The sequence below is a fragment of the Pimephales promelas genome, chromosome 20, assembly GCF_988280905.1.
Source record: "Pimephales promelas chromosome 20, fPimPro1.hap1.1, whole genome shotgun sequence".
Taxonomy (NCBI): Eukaryota; Metazoa; Chordata; class Actinopteri; order Cypriniformes; family Leuciscidae; genus Pimephales; species Pimephales promelas.
The window spans coordinates 20,922,156-20,947,948 of NC_142788.1; the positions used below are offsets into that span (position 1 = coordinate 20,922,156).

The 25,793-nt window shown below is 37.1% G+C and overlaps 1 protein-coding gene across 4 annotated transcripts in view; it reads right to left on the reverse strand.

Annotated features, from left to right (window-relative positions):
• Positions 1 to 25,793, reverse strand: part of magi3a (membrane associated guanylate kinase, WW and PDZ domain containing 3a) — a 122,131-nt gene that overhangs the window by 33,607 nt on the left and 62,731 nt on the right. For all 4 annotated transcript variants that reach the window (XM_039651666.2, XM_039651667.2, XM_039651669.2 and 1 more), the window contains 3 exons: positions 16,694 to 16,810; positions 11,182 to 11,301; positions 1,325 to 1,531 (listed from right to left, as the gene is read on the reverse strand). In XM_039651666.2, the coding sequence (XP_039507600.2) occupies positions 1,325 to 1,531; positions 11,182 to 11,301; positions 16,694 to 16,810 (444 nt within the window). The remainder of the gene's footprint in view (positions 1 to 1,324; positions 1,532 to 11,181; positions 11,302 to 16,693; positions 16,811 to 25,793) is intronic.

The window sequence follows — 25,793 nt, forward strand, 5'->3', positions numbered from 1 at the left end:
GGCAAAAGTCATAGTTAATAGTTAGTTAATAGTGAGAATTAGACCCTGATCTAAAGTGAGCGAAGCTTTTTAAAGGGTACCGTCCTAGTGACCGCTTTTGTGTAGTTCCACTCACACCATCCTTCAGTACCAGAGCTCTACTCTCTTTATACATTTGACTGCACATCCAAGGATCCCTCTGTAAAGCTCTTCATATTGCTCTCAGGGAACACAATCAAATCTGTCCATAACAACTTAAGCTCTATTGACAGCAACTGTGTCCTCTTGTCGAATTACCAGAGTAAAGTCGCTCAGCTTGCAAAAATGGAGTAAGAACACATTTACAGTAATACACTTACAATGAAAACCAAGAAAGTGAAGTCGCTCAGCTTGTAAAAATGGAGTAAGAACACATTTACAACAATGAAAGCCAAGTGTATCACATGGTTTAGAAAATATTAACCATACCCTAATGCTTAAACATTACACGTGCTGTGTTGGGGAAGTACTTTCGAAACTAAAAGCTAGTCATCATTTTACGTATACTACACAGAAGCTACCCTTTTGTAGTTAGCTTAAGTAGTTAGCTACATTTATAAATATATATAAAATCTTATTATATAAATATATAAACTTTTATTAATATAGACATTTTATTGATCTAATTAATATATAAAATACACATTAAAAACTTTAATTAAATCACTTTAAATTAACTCATTAGACAACATTATATACAGAATACGCTGTAATTTATAATAAAAAAAAACATATAATATAAAACTTAATATTTTGCTACAAAAATTAGACCTAAAATGCGGTGCAAGCTCTTGAGTCTGTGAATATTTTTTTTTACTTTCCAAGAGAGGTAATTACAAATACAGTGAATCTGTCTTTCCAACACCTCATTTGAGAGAGAAAAGTTTATTTGCATCAGATTAGCATCTTCACTCACTGATTATGCAATACAAAGAAACGTTTAAAGCACTGTTTTGTTGTGCTATACGGCTAACCATCAGCGTGGTAATGGAAATGCGAAGTTGTTTAGCTAGTATGACACAATTGAACAAATGTGGCATATTTATTCTGGCTTTTTTAATTTGAAAAACACTCCCCAACATAATACATGATGTGATAAAATCACTTACAGACAGTGTCTTTGCAAATTCATCTCCAATCTTTCAACTCTGCTGAGTTGCATTTGTACCCATTTGTACAGTATTGATTTTCTAATTCTCTTCCATATAGAGAATATGCAGTACATTACAATTCTGCACGGCCAAACAAATTCAGAATCTATATGAACTCACTCAATCTTGTTAAACACACACATTCCCAGTCTCACCAGTGAGCCCATTGACAATGGGTGGTCTCTCGTCCTCCTCCTCTTCCTCAGGAGCTGCGCTGTCCTTTCTATCCATTTTGCTGACCGACGTGGTGCGTTTGCGTTGAACCTCCGTGTCAAACTCCTCGTCGAACAGAACCTGGTCTACCAGGTCAGGCTGCACTGGGCTGGGCTCTGCAGGGGGTTTTGGGGTGCCATAATAATTACCTACAAAAGACAAAGAAAAGAAAAAATATCAACATTTTTTACATTCTGCACTGATTTTGCAAATACCGACACAGCAACTAAAGCAGTTGTCGTTGAGTTCAAAAATTAAATATCACTCTGCATATTAAATTTAAATCCATTTTAACAATAAATTTAAATTGTATTTTTAGACACTTTTATGAGAGATGACAAATTATGGGAAGAAAACAGGTGAATGGAAATAACCAATGTCCGATTATAACTCACACTGCCTACACCGTTAACCTGGCTCAACATGTCGGAGCATGTGCACTACCTGCAGTGGTTCTTAACCTTTTTGACTCCAAGGACACGCTTAATCCGAGACAAAATTCGAGCTGAACAGACATTAGAGTTTATTTATTTTAGTACAACATAGTTACTGTTGTACAAAAAACAAAAACTCTCATATATGATGTCTATTTAATGTTGTACGTCTTCATTTTTAGTGGGTAAGTATGTTAATATAACTAAATGTAAGTAATTTTAAGACCTTTTGGGAAGTTTGCTGAGGCCCCCTAGTGGGCTCCAGCTCCCTGCTTGAGAGCTACTGTGCTCGGCTATGGCTTGAAGCAATCCTGCCATCATTTTCCCAAACATATTTAGTATTTAGTTTGTAGGAGCAAAAACCAAGCTGAGCAAACCCCATTCGGATTGAACGGTGCTTCTGAAGCGTTGCGTCTTCAAAGCATGGCTGGTCTCTGAACTCAAACAACATCGAACCCACTATATCTTCGGTAAAGCTGTAAGTCTTGTTTGTTGTCTGACAACACTGCAGCACTCCTCTGGACCCCAAACCAGAACTCTGCCACTTTATTGTTATTTATCGGCAACGGTCCACCACTAAAGATTAAGACAGTATGGCTGCTTCAACTTCCCAGAGAGGCAGGAGGTCTATCTTATAAGCTTTACTGTCCTGTGTCATCTGGATAAACTTCCTGGGGTGAGAATAGTTTCAGTACAACGCATGAGAAATGTAGCACTTCATGCTGACCTACTTTCCCAAAAGCATTGACTACTTGACAAAACTGGAGAGGACAGGACGATAAAAACAATATTGATTCATTTTTCACCCGTGAGATTTGAGAAGTAAGCCATCACAATCTATGCCATCTTACAAGTGCTGTCACATTATAGACATTTAGGACATTGAATTGATGAGGAGATTTATTGCTTAAACCTAGCACAAAACCTATTGCTTGAACGACGGCAAATGAGAACTGTCATAGGTTCGCTTTCCTTTCCTAAAATGACAGCCCATTCATAAAATCACTGACTGACTGCAAAAGTAGTTAATTTACACTCTCATTTAACATTATTAGCCTTTACTTGATGTGGAACACACACACACACACACACACACACAAAACAATATGGGTTTAAAAACCTCAACACTGAGTTAATTTTAATGTATTCCTGAAAAGAAGTATTTGAATTTATGACATCTTTATTGTGCTAATAATTCACTTACAGCGGTGTTCGTTGATGTTAGAGAGACGACTTTATCACGATTCTTTTTTCATACCGTTTTATTAGAAGTGACTGAGCAGTACAGCAAAACTAATTTGCCAATTAAAAAGGTAACAAAATATAAAAGATAAAAAAGAATGACAGGCCATTTAGACAAAAAAAAAAGGCAGGATGAAAATCTTTTTATACTTGTTTTAAAAAATAAGAACAAAGAAGCAGATTACAAATAATAGGACAAATACAATACAATATAATATAGAAATTAAATAAACGGTTCTTTAAAATTCCCATTTTCCAAGTATCGTATTTAACTAGCATTCAAGTAATAAACTGTATGAAACAAAATGTGACCCTGGATCACAAAACTAGTCACAAGTAGCATGGGTATATTTTTGGCAATAGAAAACAATAATGCGAATAACATGTTTAACTGGCAAGGCTTTAAAATGCACTCAAATAATCAACTTTCACGATTGCGAAGAACTGCAATGTCACGTGAGCATAACCCTACCACTGTGTCGCTAAACATGTAATGTGAATATAGAGTAGGCTACGCCGCGACAAGTACTGCATGTTGGGATGTGCCGTGCCAGAACTGCAACTGACAGAATGTGCACTGCAGCACAATACTATGATATTTCTTTAAAAGATCGTGATCGTGGAGAGGAGACATTTCAATCGTCCTCGATCTAAAATCGTGATAACCCTCAAATTGTTTGGAAATGGCCTTATCACCCTTCCAAGATTGATGGGCAGCAGCAATTGCTTCCCTAAGATCAACGCTGATATCTTTCCTCGGCACGGAAAACACCTCAATGCTCTAGACCAGCAAACTGAAAAAACTTCTGGTTTTATAGAGTTGGTCACGCTGATGATCATTTGAAGACATTTGATTTTGCAGCGCCTGACTTCTATACCCTCTTAATTCCTATGGGAGCAGTAAGAGTACTTAGTATGTCACACATGGCTTCTCCATTTTGACCTAGTTTTATATGTGTAATACTGTATGTCATGTGTTGTTGTTCATCCAGTGGGGGAATGTAACGAAGTACAAATACTTTGTTACTTTACTTAAGTAAATTTTTCACGTATCTTTACTTTACTTAAGTAGAATAAATAGTGCATACTTTTTACTTTTACTTCGTTACATTTTGCAGCAATTATTATACTTTCTACTCCACTACATTTCTACAACTTCTGTTACATTTTCATTACATTTTCTGATCAGTTTTTCCCCTTCCAAAACGTAATCTGACAGTCCGTTCGTTGCACGTTTGTCTCACCAGTGACGTTTGTTTGCCATAGATACATCAACTAAATGCGTCTCGCACGCAGTGTATTTATCGTGCAATTTATACGCAAAAATTTGTTTTTACGTGCATAGGAAACACACCGTGTGTGATATATGTTTGGTTGGGATTATGACAAGCCAAGAGGTTTAGAATTACACCATAATTAATCGCGTTTACTGCCAAACATAGTTATTAAAATATAAGTTAGTAAGTATAAGCATGGTTTATATTGCCTAATTGCAAGCTTGTTTCAGAAATGGTGACAACTTTTTTTTTCCATCATTATTGAGCATCATTATAGTAATAAAACATTTAATTCTGACTCATTCAACCTAATAATCATTAGAAAATAGTCATTAAGAGAATCAATTGTTATGCAAGTACTTTTACTTTTAATACAAGTACATTTAAAATCAGGTACTTTTTACTTAAGTATGGTTGTCATTGTGTTACTTCTACTTTTACTAAAGTAAATATTTATCTGGTTATTTGTACTTTTACTTAAGTACTGAGATTCAGTACTTCCTCCACCACTGTGTTCATCTGAGGTTGTATTTAACTAATTTTAAGACCTGCTAAGATATTTTTTATGCCCTGATACATAAAACCATAGAATTCAACAGGGTGTACTTTCTTTTTTACATGACTGTATATATTATATATCATTTTAACAATATATATATATATTTTTGCAGCTTTGTGTATATATATATATATATATATATATATATATATATATACACACACACACACACACACACACACACACACACACACATACATATACATAAGAATATTATAAATATATTAAAAATCCCCCAAATCCCTGTTTATTACAGGTTTAAATTGGATTTTGAATCCCAGTTTCTCGATATGGCCTCAGACTTTTGGAGTCCACTGTATGAAATGGAAATATCAGTGCAACATAATCATTTTCCTCCATGCAATCTGTACTTGGTGTGAACTTCACGTGGCTGCACAGCAGATGGACAGTGCTTTAACAGAAGTGTTCACTGTCAACAGCCGTTATCATCTCCATCAACAAGCCAGTAGGCGATCCATGAAATAAACCTGCTTACTCAAAGCAGTTCTGCTGAGTGTCCTCTCCAGATTTCATAAATGCATAGAAGCCTGCGTGACTGGAATAACTGAAGTATCCAAAAAGGCAAAGTTCAAAGTAAGGGCTTTAAAGAGCACAGCTATGCAGTGGGAAGTAAAAATAAAAGAATCTATTATCAAACATATCATGCACTGTAGACACCCTCAACAGTGGTATCCCATCACTCCATGATGATACTCAACACAGTCAGTACTGTAGCAGAGACTCCCTCTGCAGTTTTATAATTTCGGAGTGTTGTCGCTCTCTCGCTGAAATACCTGATGATTTTGGATTTATATGTAAAATGCTATTCATCATAATGCAAAAAAACAGAGATGTGTTATGTCCGATGTGAGATCCACCAATCTTTTTGATTGGATAAAGTGAATGGAGAATATCATGTTTTTTTGTTGGCGCCTATATTAAGACATCCAAAATGTAAGAAATATGGGTAACAATAATTCTCATTTGTTAACATTAGTTAATGCATTAGCGAACACGAACTAACAATACATTTTTTAAAGCATTTATTAGTCTTATGTGTTAACGTTAGTTAGTTATATACCAACGTGTTGTTAAAGATATAAATCACTCATCTGCAGTACTTTATAATATATATAAATAATATATATAATCCAAAATTTATAATATATATGGATAAAATGTTACCACATATTTTGTTTGTCAGGTTTAATATATTTAAAGCTAATTATTGGATTGCATTTAATTTAATTTGAAAAAAACAGGTGTAAACTCCTTTTGTAAGAACGGTTTTACATTTATTTATTACTAAAATGGTATCTTCACTTGGCAATGAAATTGTTTCTTGTTTTCACTGGCATGTTTCTTAGGTGTTGAGGACTAGTGCATATTTGAAACAATACGAGTAAAATACTTAAGTATTGTTCAAATCAGATACCCTAAAACAACTCAAGTCGTATTAGAATTGGTGACTTGTAACTTGTAATTTCTTCTGTACTTTTACTCAAATATGGTTTTCATGCACGTTTTACACCTCTGCCTTGCGATTACTCTTAATTCATGACTGTAAGACATGTTTATCATAAAATGTCTTGATTATACATCAGCATGCGGCACAGTAGAAAAGTGTGATCAAATCATGGCCATAATCATGGCATGTCACGGCCTCTGGGGTCACCTGTCAAACAGCGGGCACAGCATGATGGATCGCTCATAAACTGCGCCATCCTTGATTAACGGGCAAACACAGCAAGGAGGAGGGAAGGGTCGTCCACTGGGGTCTATGATGATTTTTGTTAGCATTAATCTGTGGGAGATGACTGGGCGCTGTCAGAGGAATGGCGATGATTTGAAACCATCTTCCTTTCAACACTGTGCACTAAATGGCATAGAGGAGGAAAGATAGACAGGCTGATAGCAGTAGTTATTTAACATTTGAGTGTTTTATGTCAAATAAATATCATGCCTGCTCCAGCGTCCCCGATGAACTGATGGAGGGCGACAATTCACCCATGACGATCAACAAGCACAACAAATACAGACCTGCCACGGAAATTTTCCCTGAATGATGTTTACTCTCTCACACACAATCACCCACACAAGCACATACAGCCTCACACCCTTAAAAGGAAATTAAATACGAGTTGACTCATCTATAACCTTTACCCACACGGGCCAAGTTGCAGTGCAATTTAAACCTCGTTGCACTAAAAATACAAATCAAAACATACAGTTTAGTCGCAGAATTATGTTGCACATGAGCATCTATTAAGCTTGTGTGCATTCTAACAACATCTTTCCTTTGCCTATAACTGTTCTTAGAGTGCATTTAGGCAAGGGTTTTCCACATTTATCAATGTCAAGCACCCCCAAATTTGGGGCACACAACGCTTTAATGTTACAATGTAATAAGCAGAAGGAAAAGTTTGTCTCATTTGGGAAAATTACTTCAAATCCCTGAGTTTCTTTGTGTGGGACACTGAGAGGACTGTGGATGTATGGACAGATGGAAAACAATATTGCCCAAAGCCTTTTTGATACTATTGTGGGATGTTGGGGATATTGCTGTGGGCAGTGGGATGCTGTTGTTCAATCCTCTTGATTCTGCATCTACACAAACAGAAGAGAGTTCTTGCACTCGTTCAGAGATGAGAGGGATTCTCAAATGGTTTTTAGGACACCATCGATGATAAAGCTCATCCTGAGGAGAGTCATCCTGGTTCTAAAACAAGGAATCTCAGGAAACATTCAAGGGTGCCTCAAGATGACTTGAAATTATTTAAAATAACTCAAACAAACATTGATAAATACTTCGATTTTTAGTTGTTTTGGCTTATTTTATTTTAATTCACCCCCTGAACAATTGTCTTTTTTTCTTTGTTTTCCAAGGCTGTATTTATTCGATGAAAATACACAAAACAGTAGCTAATATTGTGAAATATTTTTATGATGTATAATAACTGTTTTCTATTTAAATTTATTTTAATTTAACACTTAAGAAATCAAAAATCATTCTAAGATGAGGATTTTCTGCATTGTACTCTCTAAGGTTCCGGAAGCTTCGTTGTAGTTCTTGGAAAGTGGATTGTGTTAAATAAAATATCTCCCTTTGGAGTGGACTTTAAGCTTTGTAACTTTGATCTTTTTATGTTCATACAGCAACATTACACACTAAAGGTGAAAAAGTGAAAAAGCATAATAGGACCCTGTTACAAAATATTTGATTGGGCTGAAATTGTGAGGAATCTTTTTATTTTATTTTATTTTATTTTTTATCCTCATCCAGTAAATCGTGAACAACTGGAAAAGTCATGGGGCCATTACTATTGTTGTGGACAATGAAGGGCCTTGGAGTAAAAAAGGTGGAGAATCACTGATCTATAAGATCCTTCCTGGGACATGGCAGAGAGAATGGAGAGAGGGTGTGATTGGAATTGTGGGTGGACGTGGACTGGTTTACAAACATTGTCTACCTGCGTCACTCTGAGGTGGCTGTCCTTCAATATATTCGACATTGAAACAATCATTAGAAAAGCAAGGGGGTTTGCAGTAGATTTCCCTCAAGGGATTCAAATGCAAGATCTCATTATTTTTAAATCGCTGTAGTAACATTTGAACAGGACACACAGAGTCTATGCCATAAAACTTGGGCATAACCAGTTACCATTGATTACATCATGCTCCAGGCATGTTGAAAAACTGGTCAATTATTTCCTTAGCCTTGAAAAAGCTAAACTCAATCTCTGGAGAACACATAAAATCACTCTCTATTGCATACAGACAACATTATCTCTAGCTTAGAGTTTGCTCTTGAGCATACAGTAGCTGAATTTATACAAATGCACAAAACTTGTGAATGGTGATAAATGCCATTGGAAAATTCCTAAAGGGCATCTAAGAAGCCTGAACATTGTCTTCCTGTTTCACACACTCAGTATAACCAAGACAGATTGTCTTCCCCTGCTAGTAAAGAGATGGAACTGAACATAATCTTGTCTGTTCATCTAAACCAACAGTGAACAATAACTGAAAGCATAGGCCATAAAATGTGTTTTCACTGAAGAAGACCATATTATGTTTTTTTTTGTTTTTTGTTTTTTACCATATTACTATAATAAATATTATTATATTTATGGGAACCAAAGTCAAGTTAATCAGGCTAAGGGGTGTTTTTCCTGAAACTCCAAAATGAAATAGCTTTGTTTAAATACTACTATACAACCCGGTCTCATCCCAAGATGTCATATAACTGACGTTTTGGGACGTCTTTTGACCATACGTCAATATTCGCCTTTTTAGGGCCCCCTTAAACGTCGGTAGATGAGGTTTTGGGATCCTAACTCTACCCCATACCTAAACCTAACCCTAAACCTAACCCGTCACCTAACTGACGTTAAAGGTAAAGCGTCAGTTGTATGACGGCCCGGGATCGCCATCTACCGACGTTTAAGGGGGCCCTAAAAAGGCGGATATTGACGTATGGTCAAAATACGTCCCAAAACGTCAGTTATATGACTTTTTGGGATGAGACTGTGTTATACTATACTATACTATACTACTGTAAAGTCAAAGCTGAATCAGCATCATTACTCAGACAGCTCAAAAGAACAGCATTTATTAAATATATATATATATATTTTTACAACATTATAAATGCCTTTACTGTCACTTTTGATCATCCTTGCTAAATGAAAATATTAACTTTAGTAGTGTATATTTAATACAAATATGTACTGTAATTAAATAATTTTTCCAAATAAGTAAAATGTCCACAAATCAAATTTTAGTAGTGCATATTTAAAAATTAAAAATACTGTAATTAAATTATTTTCAAATCCGTAAAAGATCAACAAATCAATAAATTGCCCCCTATTACACGGGAAGGGTATTCTGAAGAAAGTCCACTATTCTAAATACATTTATAGGCTCGATGGATCATGCTGGTCTCAGGAATCAAATCCATGGAGCAGCATGTACCGGCTTACTTGCCAGATGTCATGGGAAGACAAGAAATCACTAACCAGAATTGGTGAGTGTGAAATTATCCTTCAGGCTAACATCCCAAAAGTCAAGATATTTCAGGTAAATGGAAAGGCCCTAGTAAAAGTCACCCACTGTGACATCCACATGGACAGATTTACTTCACCCTGGAAACAACAAGTCCTTCCCATAAAACAAGAGCACTTAGTGACTCATTGAGGGATCATTAACCAAACCTACCCCAGGCCAAAAGCTAGGGACTTACCAAGCTTTTCAGGGGTTTATCAGTGAGGAACTCCACAGCTTTGAGGCTGTTGAGACATTAATAACTCAGTCCTTGAGACCCTTTAGGCATGTTACAGAGACGGCATGAATCACACAAGGTGAACACCCTCTGCTCTGAGCTATTTCAAGTCAGCAGAGGAGGTATGCGAAATATAAAAGAGTGTGCAATACAAACATTCAGCACACTTGTCTCCCTTTATTACCATAAAAACATGGTGAGTCAGCAACCAATGAAACTGAAACTACACAGTAAGTAATGTAGCAAACATCCTTTTTGCTATGGTAATTACAGAATTTGAAAGCAATACTTCATGAGTGAAGGAAACCAATATTCAACTAAGATCAATCAAGATGACATAGTTACAGAGCTTGAATTGAAATTCCACTTCTTTTTCATATGCAATTAATTCAGCTTGAAATACTGTACATACAGACTTTTTTTGTGTGATTGTAATTTTTAGCCTTAAAGGGATAGTTCACCCAAAAAATGAATGTTCTGTCATTATTTATTCACTCTAATTTCAGTCCAAACCTGCAAAACGTTCTTTCCTCTATGAAACACAAAAGAATATCCTTTTAAACGGTTTTAAACTGTTCCCATATAGCAAAGATCATTGGACAACAGTGGACCCCATTGACTTTCAGACTTTCATTGTATGGACAAAAAAACACTGAGAATATCAGAATATCTAAGAATTTCTGAATATTTTCTATTGTGTTTTGCAGAAGAAAGAAATACAGGTGTAGATCACCGTGAGGGTGAGCAAATGATGAATTTTACTGAATTGTGATTGGTCATATATGTCATATATCCTTATATAATATAATTTACACTCGTGTTAAGCACGATGCACGCTGCAAATATCAGAATGCATTACCCTTTCTCCGATCAATGCATCTTGCAAACACTGGTAGTTCCTTCTGCAAATGCATCTAGTTTAGATTGTGCTTTCAGCAAGTATCTGTATAACAAGCCCACAAGAAATGACCCTTGACTCTCAGTGCTCCTACACACGGATTCTTACCATCATAGGTTCCGCTCTCCAGTAGCAGCCCGCTCTCCTCCAGCACACGAAACTCCCCCACGCTGATGAAGTTATAGTCCACACCTGGAACCTCCCCTTCGCGAGGCTGCCTCGTGGTACCTGACAAAGGCACACAGAACCATTAGTAACAAATTATTACCGAACAAATGCTCTTTTTGTGTAAAGTAATTATGTGCACTTTTTAAAAACGTTTTATTATAGGAAGGTGCCACAGAAAATAAGAAGTTATTTCAAAAACCTTTCATTTCATGTATAGATTTATTTTAGTCTTATCTTTGCCAACCCAATATGGAGCCCTCTATCTATCTATCTATCTATCTATCTATCTATCTATCTATCTATCTATCTATCTATCTATCTATCTATCTATCTATCTATCTATCTATCTATCTATCTATCTATCTATCTATCTATCTATCTATCTATCTATCGTATCATATCCATCTATCTATCCATCCATCCATCCATTCATCCATCATATCTATCTCTATCTACCGTATCTATCTATCTACCATATCCATCCATCCATCCATCCATCCATCCATACATACAGTATCTATCTATCTATCTATCTATCTGTACAGTAGTCATTTGTAGTGGATCAAAAAAGTTCATCAAAGTTGTCCCCAGACAAGAATGGATACATACAAAATAATTAGCACACACACATATATCGTGTAAACACAAACTTTTATTTTAGATCTGATTAATCGCAATTAATGTTTGCACAGTAGTAATCTGAGTTTCACCTCACAATACAAAAACATTTCGAAGTTACTTAATTCCCGTCATTTAAACATCACACTCTTTTACACTCTGCTTGCTTCATCACTAAAGTTTCTCAAACCTGACAGTCACACAGCTGCTATTGTGAGGCGAGAGCCCAGATGCCAGTTTCTATGGTGGAGAAGGATAAACAAACAATTATCTCTGCAGTTTGCACAAGCCACATGAAACACCGCCAGCTGCTTAAGCACCTTAGCATCCACCCCAGCACACTTCACAACATCATAAATACCTACAAAGAAAAGATTGACCCTGCCTGGACATCTCTTCAAAGACTGCTTTGAGACATTTTAGAGTCACATTTCACATTATGAATTCTGAATGCAAACGGGTTTTTAGATCATACAGAAGACAAATATTGGCAATACTGTATGAACTGTTTATTTTGAGACATCAAAAGTGGGATGAATTATATTCACACCTCATTATGGGCTCATGGTCATCTGTGAGATCCCTTAACAAGCTCTGGAAAAGTCTTAAATCTGCACAAGCGTAAAAAAGCAATCCTTCGAGATTGACCACCTAGGGCTCTTTTTATTTCAGCTTTCATTTTTATATATATATATATATATATATATATATATATCTGCGGATGAGGCAGAGAAGGGTTACCGTCGAGCCATAACGGATATTAATGCCAGCAGGAGGAAGGAGGGAGATGGAGGCTTCACCCGAGCTTCAAGGATTATGTAGCAATTAGGATTCCAGGCGTTCTTCTTTCCCGTATTTTTTTTAAGGACATGACTTTAATGACTTTTCTGTCCCTGTGTCCAGTGAGACATGCGCAACAGTTCCATTACAGAGGTTTTCAGATGAGCAAATGGTATGACGGCTTCATGAAGGAAATCGATTTATGAATCTTCATGCTGCTCTTTTCTCTAGCACATTTCACAGTGACCACATCTGTTAAGCAAGAACCGAAGTCTTATGACAGATTAATCACTGATAATCTTCTTCAGTGAGCTGTAATCAATAAGTTAAGAACTGAAGTGGCCAGGTGAAAGAAACGGATCAGTGATTGAATTGTTCTCTCATTGATAAAGTTGATCAATTCGCAAATCTGACTGATTCAATAATCCATATTCTTCAAAATATAAAAATTGTATTTTACAGAATAAAAATTAAAGGGGTTTGAAATAACACAAAGGTCAGTCAAATATTAAGGGGAAATAATCTTTTAACAGAAAATGTCTTAAAAGTCTTAAACTGATTTAAAGGGATAGTTCATCCAAAAATAAAAATGCTGTCATCTTTTCCTCACCCTTATGTTGTGACAAACCTGTTTGAATTTGTTCATGTAGAACACAAGATAATACATTTTGAAGAACACTGGAAAACAAACAACATTGGAGCCCAATGGCTTCAATTGTATGGACCAAAAAAAAGAGAGACATTTTTCACATAAAATCTCTTTAAAAAAATCTAGCAATATATTACTAAACATTAACTGCAATTAAATGGCAATACTGGTCCTCACTGTCCTTTACTGTGATTAATAACTTACAATTAAATCATTTTTTTAATTATTTAACTTGACTTAAGCCTATATGAACAATGCCAGTACATTCTGACATTACTGCTATTACTGGCGCTATTAAATATAATTAGCTCTGTCCATCATCTGGCTCTCATCATTGATGCTCATGATTATACTGGATGGAAAAGTGTGAATGGAGGACTGTGTTGAGTCATGGGTCTGAACACCCCCTAACAAGGACGGTGGATGAGAATGACATTAGAGATTCCAGGTCGGCTCTCACACTGAGCTTGTGTCTCATGCAATGTTAAGCCACAGCGAATGAAACATCTGCTCAGGCCTGGTGCCCATTAAAATCCCAAATCACAGTGAGCCACACACCAGCAAGCAGGACTCATTTAATGACAACAGTGGGAACTACATCACTACATCACATCACAGTAGGTTGGTTTATTACATTTACTGACAATATGTGAATGGTGTTTGCTGGTGCATACTCACCGACACTAGGGTGGAGTGATGCTATGTGGCTTATAGGTGATTATCCCTGTAAAGCTAACATTTATTTTGACATGAAACCGTTTATTGAACTGTTAAATGTATGGTACGCCATTATTTCACACTTTTTGTAAAAGAAATGATGTATTGATAATCAAATAAACCAAAGTTTCTTCAGTCCAGTGTGTTCATCTTGAAATATTACGAACAGTATAAAAGTTATTCTTATGTTTACTTTATAAAAATCATTAAAGATTTTACAGCAAAACCTTTGGCATGACCTGAAGGTGGATGTTTTTATACTGTATGACAGGCCTTTCACCTAATAGAAATGCAATGAATCAAACTATCAATCAGACGACAGAGGGATAGTGTGATAGTGGGATAGTGTGTTTAGAGGGAAAATGTGTATCAATTATGATACAATCGTCTTTAGTGTTTCACAAAAGAAAAAGTCAAGCAGGTTTGGAGCGACATGAGGGTGATTAAATGACAAATGACAGAATTATAATTTTCGGCTCCATTCCTTTAATACTTCGCATTGAGTGTTTCTTGAAATATATAACCTTAAGTATGAGCAACATTAATAGTGATAAGTAGCTTAACCAACAGTACTAATTAAAGGATTACACAGCCCAGGAGAAAAAAAAGCCCAAATTAAAGATGTGCGAGTAATTAAGGCATATGTTTCACTAATTCACTGATTTGTGTCCAGACCGCAAATTATGTACAAGAGAAGATCAAAACACATTTCGTGATTAAGTACTGGTTCGTTGGCATGGATGTTTTTAAGAAAAAAAAAATCATTGTTCTGCTCCAGACAGTCTGTATCTGAAAAACGTTGCCAAGAAATTCCTGAGCCAATACTGGCAAGTAATTCTGCGTTACCTAACAGGTTTAATCGATCATGATTATGTGACATTAGCTCAAACAGTACAGACATTGGAAGTATAGAAACTAAAATTGGCACAAGAGAAATGGGAGAGAAGGAATAAATTGTCATCAAGCAGGCATCAGTGGCCTCCGGCATCTGCTTGTTATAGCAGGCAAGTGGCAGGAATCAGGATTAAATACCCGTTCACACCAAGAGCGATAACTATAAAGATATTAGCATCCACACCAACAGACGACAACCTTCTGTTTATTATGACCGCGATCTGCAGTTCTATAGTCTGCCACTTTTAATAACCGAGCTCTTTAAAGTCAGGTGGATTATGACTGGCTGTCAATGTTTTTATCATTCATCAGCTGGAAACAATCGTTCTGAAAGTGATTCCAACAATTTCATTCCCGTGTCATTATCGACTCTCAGCTGCGGTTTATGCGTCCACCAGTGCTGGGTGAAGTGTCTATTCTAGCAGGTATAAAGATAACTGTAGAAAACACATGCTGAGTCTATTTACTCTTTCAATACACCCCTTAGAAGAAATTACTGCGTACAAACAAGCACTAGGCAGAAGCACTTTTAAATCCTTAAGAGCTGTTTTAGATTAGACTAGATTAGACATTTATATACATCTAAATGATAACAAGTGCTGTGTGTTGGTTGCACCCTGTTTCCAACTTTGTTTGGTGGATCAGGACAAATATAGGATTGCACACTGATAAAATAATTCAGATTCCAGGCATCACATCTGCTCTAATAAAAGAGCATTCATCATTCATGTTCATTATTTTTAACTAAAATTAAAACAAAAACCATTTAAAAAACGTGTAGGCTACATTAAATGGAATTAAATCAAACTTAAAGGGTTAGTTCACCCAAAAATGAAAATTCTGTCATTACTTACTCACCCTCATGTTGTTCCAAACCTCTATGTGTTTATTTGTTCTGCTGAACACAAAGGAAGATATTCGGAAGAATGTTTTAATCAAACAGATCTCATTCCCCATTGACTACCATAGTAGGAAAAAATACATACTATGGTAGTCAATGGGGAATGAGAGCTGTTTGATTAAAACATTCTTCCAAATATCTTCCTTTGTTTTCAGCAGAACAAATAAACACATAGAGGTTTGGAACAACTTGAGGGTGAGTAAATACTGACAGAATTTTCATTTTTGGGTGAACTAACCCTTTAACTTAGCTAGTTGCCTAGACAAGTACCTAGTCCCTACTGGCTCTTTTTCAAAACACAAAACACTTATAACGAACATGTTTGAAATAAATATTGTGGTGAAATGTGTATTTAAGCAATGAAGATGCATATTGCATGTCTCCTGGGACTTTTATTTTGAACTATATCCTCATGCTTTAGTCCTAAGTCCTAGTCCTAACGTGTCAACATGTGTAATACACAATCCGTTAAACTGCAAAATAAAAAAGTTTTGCTGTACATATATTTTCACTATAAACCAGAAGTATAAATTTATAATGAATGAATTAACCATTACGCTTTACATATCATTAGAACTGCAGCACTGCTCAATGTCATAACTAAATACTACTAGAAGAACCTGGAAGAAAGATTGCCTGTAATATTTACTCCAACGTATACATATTGTATTCCACACAGTGCACTAAACGGAGCGATTTCATACACCGCTAGAGTGCTGACTGATACAATCAGAGCGTTCACAGTACCCATGATACGTTGGACGGAAGACGTGTCACTGACACCATAATTACTGTCGAGTAGCCAGTGTCATGGCAGATTCACCTCAGTGTGACCTGCACTAACACATTTAATGTGAGACGGGGTCAGACATGTGAATGTGTGGGATACTCACAGGGAATAGTGCGCAGGTACAGGTTGTCTCTGATCACCTGCTGGAGCTTGTGGTCCGAAGAGCCTTTTTGGAACTGCAGGCTGAGGTAGTGACGCAGATCTGTGTTCAACACTTTACCTGTAGAGAAAGAGATTTCATCCGGGTAAACTTTGGGTAGTTTGAGTACATTAAACAGCATTTGCAAGCCATTTCATATTCATATTATGACCGTATTCCACTTGAAAAGGGACATTCATTTATTATTCCACAAAATCTAGGGTTTTTCCATCACGTCTTAATTTTATTCTCAAGGAACAGATTGGAAGCAAAAGTGCTCTCCATATGACGGATCAGCTGTGTGGGTGACAAACAAAATGCAAACAAACAAAAGTGAAACATTGACAGTTGACAGCAAATGAGGTGAATATGACTAAATCATGCTAAACTCTGGAAACTGTCCCAGTCTTCTTCATGATTAAATGACAACCTTGATAGGTGCAGCAGGAAGTCCAGCTGTTTCTAGCGGGACAAAAAGATCTTTACTGGCTTCCATATATGAGCATCCAGATGTGTGAATGCATGATGAGTGTTAGCAAAACAATGCAGGTTCTATTGCTTTGCTCTTGCAGCAAAGTGCCAGGAGTTCAGGCGGAGTTCAAGGAAGTGTGGAGGAGGTGCAAACCATCCTGGAGGAAGGAGGGGAGGAGACCACCCTCCAAATTAGAGAATGAGAGAGTCAGAGCCAAGTTTCCCTTGGCGACTAAATTATGGGAGGGAGGGCAAGAAAGCGACGCCTTTTTGAGCAGCTGTTGGTTTTACGCAGCTGATGATGGGTGGGGAGTGCATTAATAAAGCATTGTTTTGGACCCCATTGTTTTGGACCTGCCTGGCTATCCTCACAGATCTCTGTGATCATGGATCCTGACACACTCTGGCATTTCATAACAGGTAAAAGAGCTCCTCACGCTACTTCAAAAGAGGTCAAGTCTTTCTTTTCTTTTCGATTTTAGTCTAACCGTTTGCAGAGCTCAACAATGACACATTTATTCTTCAGTAGCTCAACACTTTCACTGATCCCACTACAAAAGAATGATATTTTTAACAATGCAATTTTATATCTGGCAAAAAACAAAACAAACCCATATATATTTACAAAAATATGCAACAAGCTGGAGATATATAGCTATTACATTATATTGTATTAGAACTAATACTACAGGGCTGTTGAATGCTTGGATCTAATTGGTTGGCGAATGTTCTATGGTGTGCAGTTATTTTCCGGTAAACACACTGTCCACATTACAGTTCCAAATCACTTTGCCGAATGATTTCAGTTTTTATAAAGGTTCCATGTTTTTTTGCACCAACTATACACAGAGTACGGACACACTCTCGCACAGAAACATGTTGTCAGTGCAGTGCAATGACAATTTTATCAGTAAAATAGTTACAACTTAAAAGCTACTTGACATTTCTCACTAGTGAGGTAATAACGGCCCTGTTCTTGGAGCAGATACACTTACAGTTTTGAAATAAGAAGAGACACTGCTGCCAAACACTTGAGAGACACACAGGGCTCTATTTTAATGATCTAAGCGCATAGTCTAAAGCGAAAGGTGCAAGTGCACTTAGGGTGTGTCTGAATCCACTTTTGCTAGTTTAATGACGGGAAAAATGGTCAGCGCATGGTCCAAAAGGGTTGTCCTTATTTTCTTAATGAGTAATGGGTGTTTTGGGGATAACATGCAAAAAACTAATCAGAGTGTAATTTCCCATTTCCCAGTTTAAGCAAGCGGAAAGACTGAACGCTTCTCCAGAGAGGAAACGGATCTACTAGTGTGCGAGGTTAAAGCAGACCATCTATGGGACAAGCCGGATTCCACTAAATCTTCATATAGAAAATATTAATCGCTTACATTGTAATCCTTTTTATTTTTAATATTTGGCATGTGCATATTGCTAACGCACTCTTTAAATAACAAAAAAATACAGTCTATTTTAGTTGCCTCAAAATAGCAACGTACCAACAATATGCCGAAACACACTTAGTTTTCAGACAAGCATCAACAAGGGCGCACAAATAGCCACAAATGCATTTGCTATTTAAACAACGTGGCGCAGGATGTGAAAAAGATAACTGCGTTGGGCTGAAACTAGCAAAAAAAATCTTTTGTCACGCATGGCACCAAGTGTATGATAGGGCCCACAGACTCAGGTAATTCACTCATTGCCTAATCTCTCTCTCTCTCTCTCTCTCTCTCTCTCTCTCTCTCTCGAATAACTGCATAAACTGCATCATTCTGGTACAGTATCAGTGGCTCAAACCTTCGTTATAAGCTCTGAAAAAGACTTTTTGGAATTAGAAAAGGAGGTTTAGGATTAGTTGTGTTAGAAATTAGTCCTACAAGAGCGTTTTAAGAACAAAAACCAGGTAAGTCTTGAAATGCACAAATGTGAACAATGTTTTGAGGTGAGGTCAGGAGTATAAGCAGGATAACTGACTCCAACAGGACTCAAAACTCTCTCACACTGGCCCCAGTTCATTGTTGAGTAAACAAAGCATTGAGATTTTGAATTCTGCACCATTTCTAGGTCACGCATCAAGCCAATTGGTGACATTGATCATATGACTCTTAGTACAGACTGTCAGATTTTTCTTGCTTCCATTGAAGATCGAGATGCTTTTTAGATCATCGCAAATCATTCTGGAGAACATGATGATCAGGTTTTACCCCGATGATACCCTAACTTGTGGAGTTTCAAAGAAGCAAAAAGAGGGACAAACAAAATACAAAGTCATGCTGAAATGAACACTGTAAATTCAATGTTCCAATCAAACCGCAATGACAAATACTTTATGTGGCCCTGAGAGAAACGCCATTTGTGCCTCGAGACAGAATAAATACAAACATGTTGTGATATCTCTTGCTAATTTCAAATGCAAGGTAATCAAAACAAGTCTCTCCCCAAGCAATTCTTTCTCACTGGGAATGAAATGGATGGCCCACTGAGATTGCAGATTAGCCTCATTTCATTGGTTGATTTCAACGCATACTAATTTACTCCAATCTAAATGTGCTCAAGAGGCCCATCATTCTCATTTAGAGTTCTGGTATCAATTCCACCTCTATGGCTGTTTGGCAAGACATTAGTGTGTCTGCCTTTTTCATTCTGCACTCACTTCACACAGTTCTCATTTCCAATAGTGTAAAACATGATTTACTGTTGTCGTACATTAGGGAGCATCTTGGTCCAGCATGGGTGCGTATTGAGCTGTAGTATGAAGTGCTGATCTATGCTGAATGAGACTAGTTGGGACCGCTAGGGAGGCTCTGTGAGTCATACTGCGAGACCTCAAAGGAAGAGTGGAGAGAACTCCTCTTACACTGACATCACCGGCTCTAGCCACCCACACCTGGAAATAATCAGCAGCCACAGAGCATGAAACTCATTGGGAATGTGGTCAGTATCACACAAGACGCTTTAAATCACAAGGCGGCAACCGAATTAATCATATTAAGAACTGTAGTAATAAATAGTATTTTAGAATGCTTGATCAAAACCTTTTGACTCAAATGCCCCACTTTGTCCAGGACAATATTTAAAGTCCCTCTTGTATAAGCTAATATGTTCCTCTGGTATTCTGTTGTGATAACAAACTCAAAAATGTTACGATTTCAGTATATGGGTAACACTTTGCAGTAAGGTTTCATTAGATTGTCCTGTTTTTCTGTTGCAGAAGCACGAGTTCTTGAAGCTCCGACCCTTCTTCTTGAAAGTTGGCCAGAGCACCCGCTCATTTGCATTTAAAGGGACACACACAAAAAGTGGCAATTTTAACATACTATAAAATGATCTGTGGGGTATTTTGAGCCATCAGAGGAGTATTTTACATCTTGTAAAAGGGGTATAATAGGTCACCTTAAACTAATGTTAACAAATGATTTTGTAAAGTGTTACAATTTTAGGACTTCAAATTGGAAGTTTACTGAGGCCCCTTGGGTCCAGCCCCCTTGTTGAGAACTACTAAACCTAATAAAAAACACAATTATTGACCTCTTTTACTACTAGTTATACTACTTTTATTACTAGTTATATCACTGCAACATACTTTTACTTAAAAAGTTAATTATTTTCTTTGAAATATTATTTTGTGATATTACATTTTTGTTAATTAAATAAAGAAAAATGTCAAGAATATTCAGAAATATTTTACAATTTTTCAAAATTGAATGAAATAAGTTTATTTACATCAACATTTCTCTGTTGTTGTTTCTCGCTACAGTACATTATGGAATTGCTCTCGCCACAAAGGATGCTTTAGCCAAAATATTAACCAAAATGAGGTAGTATAATTAAGTAGCCTCCTTTTTAAGCAGTCTTCGTGTCACAAGTGTGCATAATATGATGCCTTAAAATTCTGACTATGTAGGCAACTGCATAGGTTTTGGAATAGAGCAGAAATGTTATAGATACTAAAAGATACTTTTTAACTTCTAGCCTGAATAAGAACAATCCAACCTTTTTTGAAAAGACCCATCCTCCAAAGATGTGTCAGAAAACCTCAACTCCAAAATGATTGATGGCAGAAAGATGCCTCCCATTCTGACATTTTAAGCCACAGGAACGCACACAATATTTCCTGAAATCTGTGAGAGACATTTTAAATATGATATTCTAAAGGCATTTTGTTGTAAAAACTGTTTTTGAGCACAAAAATAATAAATTGTGTTTACTCATGAATAAAAAAATATGTGAAACAAGGGCTCTTTATGTGAGGAAGGCTTTCACTGCTCGCAATGGTTTTCAAATTAAGTTGTACAACCAGGTCCAAGAGCTACACTGTGTAATTCTTTGGACATTGTAAAACAAGAGGAATTTAGGTCAGGCCACAATAGCTTTGCTTCATCCTTCATCAAGTATTGTACAGTAGCACGCAGGAATGTGCACCATGTTCCCTAGCAGAATTCTGCATGCCTGCAATTCATACAAACCCAGCTATACGGACATGGTGTGCCAAAAGCCTTTACCCCAGATCCGGCTGCCCGCAGTTCCTCATGGGAACACTGTTGTGTGTCCTCATACATGGATGTGGCCATTGTTGTTTTAGTGACACTCACACATTAACACTCATTCTATATCAGCCTTGGTCTTTGTTTACAGAACAAGGCGCTCTTTGTGGCTATGCTGTCAGGTAGCGTTAGCGAGCTGTGTCATATCTCTGGGGTGCCACCCTCTGTCTCCCACTAGACCGCACCAAGTTCCAGTCGCTGTACCAGCCAGGCTGCCCATGGGAGCCATGGGATACAATAGCTCCTTTTGTGCCTCATCATCAAGACATTAGAGCCATTCTCATCAAGGTGGAGGGGGTCAGGCATGGACACAGAAAGAATCCATGATGCAATACCATAGCGCTGGACTATTCTTGTACAGACTTTAGTCGGAGTAGACACCATATATATTCTGACCAGGGACGTAGGAGCAATCTAAAAAGTGACAGGGGTACATTGAAAACCTTATTAGCTTGGCTCATGAATATTAATGAAGTAATGTTTGCCCAGTAGCAGATTACCACTTGCACATTCTTTTCACTCCACTGCCAAAGTCATTGTACGAGTGGCCTGCTATAGCCTATTTGTGTTCGCACAGCCGTTGAATGTTAAAATGTTTATTTTAAAAAATCATAATAATTAGGAAAGCTGGGGGAACACATATATAGGGGTTATTAGGCTTGTATGGGTTATTGGGCTTATAGGGGTTACTACTACTAATTATTATTATTATGTGTAGTATAAGAAAGAAATATTAATATTGCAATATTTCAGTGTAAAATAAAGTACCTAATAAAAAAATATAACAATCAATTTTATGTTACAGTACATATGTAAAATTACAAATATAAAATGTATGCCTGTCTCAATTTCCAAATTGGAACCAAACAAGATTAGAAAACCAACGGGAATCCTTAAAGCTTTTTGACTAAAGCCAGTTTATAAACACTCCTCGTTACAAGTTTGGGAAGATGGTTGAAGCATGTCGGCATTTCTTATTGCATGTTATATAGTTCACACAGGATCATGAGGTGCTCTCATGTAAATGAAAACAGTGCTGTCAGTGCCATGCTTCACTCTGAAACATGCACTTCATTCAACTAAATCACAGAGCTTGTGATTTGATCATTAGAATAAGCTATATCACGATTTGGGTTTCATTTAAAAAAAATGTGCATAACCACTTTAAGTCTGTTCAGAGTCATATCTTAAAATACAAAGTTATATCATTTTTTTTACAGTCTGAAATGTTTGTCCATGGACCAGGAGCCAGGACCACTACTAAAGATACACCATGATATTTTGAAGGACTCTGCAGCCTCATTTTCAGTCATGCCACATAAATTAACACTGTTTTATCTAAATCAGAGAATGTTTAGTTAGGAGAAAACTGGAATATTAGTGATATTTAACTCAATCAGCATCAGAAAGGTAACCAAACCATATTTCAAGCTGACAGCATCTTCTGTTTCAAGTACAAACCAAACAATACTTCAAACTACATACTGTACAAAGACGACAATAGCAAACAAAGGCTAAGCTCAAACAACTCACCAACTTTTGCACAAACATTGCATGATCACATGAGTCTATTCTTCATGTATAGCAGCAGAACAAAGCCAACTGGAAGCGCCTTTCCACTTTTCTACTTTTAACGCTTTCTGACGCACCTTCAGGAGGACTACTCTACTATTTGCCAATATCAAACAAAGTTAACACAAATAGACACTCACATGACTATCAATCTAAGTCAACCACCCATTAATGTGTTGTACAGACACTGACTATACACCAACAGGACACTGCTTACACAACAGTCACCTCATGCCTGAAAAAGCCACATGCCCCTTCTTTTCTCTATTAAGAGAGTCATATAAATGCCACAGATAAACCATCACCGGGAACTAACAAGGCCATGTTATGACAGTGGTCCGGTGGAGAGCTCATTAGCAGCCAGGAAACACCACTTGGCAACTCGAGTCCTACTCGCTCACTGCTTGTTAGATCTGCAGAGTTTTGTTGGCTTACAGGGCCCAAAGTCTGCGTACAATTCACTCACAAGTTTGCAGGAGAATTTTAGATTTAGTCTGCATTTCTAAAAAGAGAAACTTTTTTTCTGTCTCCAAACACAAAAGCTAAACATAAAATATATATAATTTTTTTAACATAAAAAGGATTCTGGTTCTCAGAACGAATACACACATTAATGAGTAACAAACTAAAATTGCTTTCATAAATTGTAACACTATAGTGTAGCACTATACTAAATACAGGTATAACACGTTATTGTGATAGTCCAGTTGCAAAGTTGTTAGTAGAATGTGGTGAAACCATATGTCCCCACAAATTGGGTGAAAATGTCATGTTATGCAAATTAACTCATTTGTGTTTTAATGCTTTCCTAACCTACTTATACTGTCTGTGAAGATGCCATTTTTCAGGTTTTGGGATGCTGCCTCTGTTCTGAACTCCCATGAACTGCAGACAAAAGGCTAAAAACAACAGCACCCTCAGGCCATAACACGCTGTGACAGTTTCACACTCAAATGCCTGTGTCCTCAATCATCAAACTAGAAGTGAGCATGCCCTGCTTGGCACTGGCACAAAACCCAACAACAAGAACAAGGAGAAAAACTGAGGGAGGAATCAAATATTCACAATCTCACCAGCAACATCCAACACCTCTTCTGCCTGGAGTTCATAACACTCATAAGTAAACCCGTGATTTTCATAACCAAGCCTCTAGTGTCACAGGAAGCCATAGATAAAAGGAACAATCACACAAAGGAGTCAAGAACAGAGAGATCTGTAGAAATCTTGAGCCGCCGGCTGCCTCCTCGTTCCGACCATTTGGTCTTTGTAGCGTCTGATGTGCTACAGTGTTCCAGCATCTCATCTCCTCCTTTCCCATCAGCTCCACGATGGAGCCACAGAACATCCAGGAGCTTTTGAAGGTCCTGCATGAATCATTTGGGAGAAAGACTGAAATGGTAGAGATAGGTAGAATTAAAGATGGGCTTCCTATGATCCCGAAGCGGTGTCTGGAGATTTTTTTTAACATGCGTTTGAAAAGGAGAAGTGTTCATAATTTCATTCTAAGGAATGAAATCTTTCATGACAGAAAGCAGTGACACCTGAGGCTGAATTCTTTGAAGAAACATTTAAAAACCCAAATTACACAGAGTTGTGTGTGGAGCCTTGACCTCAGCTGTTGTTGTTATGCAGCACTCGTGCTGTCTGGCTGAAACAAGGCCTTGTCAGTCCACACGCCGGCTGCTCGAAATGAGCTAAGAGAAGCCTTCAGGCCATCTCAAGTATGTCTCGTTACCACACAAATTTGCATAAGTGGATCTGTAATCCCAAATACATGCCTGAGCATGTATCACCCACCTATTTTTATGAAGTAAATGGAAGTGCCTTTCACCATAAGGTGTTTTTATACATATACTGTATGTGCATACATGCCTAGCCTCCATCATATATTGGGTCTTTCTCAATCTGTGTTCTTGACTGTACTTGTGTCATTGGCTGCATTTACACTGCAGGTCTTGATGCCCAAATCCAATTTTCTGACTATATCCGATTTTTTTTTTTTTTTTTGACGACCTGCTTACATCATCTTTTAAAAGTGACCCATATCCGATTTTTGCATTTGCAAAATCGGAATCCATGCGTGTTTTTCCTGCTTGCACGTTCACTGGTCATATCCGATCTGTGCCACATGAGAGGAAAAAAACGGATTTGGGTCACTTGAACCATGCAGTGTAAACGAGGCCATTGTGTCCTTGTGAAACGTCATCTTTTGTGGCCCAAGTACTGTCCCAATACACAAGTTTGCATTTTGGCATTTTGGCACAATGGTAACTTGTGCGAACTTGACGGCAGAAATATCCCAGCATTCACCTATAAAAGCTATTTCATCACTAAATTCACTTCTAAGAACATTTGATGTGAGAAATCAACTGTGTAAATTTCAAATATGGGCATTTTTACAGAAATGTATGGGGAATCAAAAATGTGCTCAAGCATTTTCGGTATAAATGTACATAAGTGCCTGCGGGTCTTAAGTT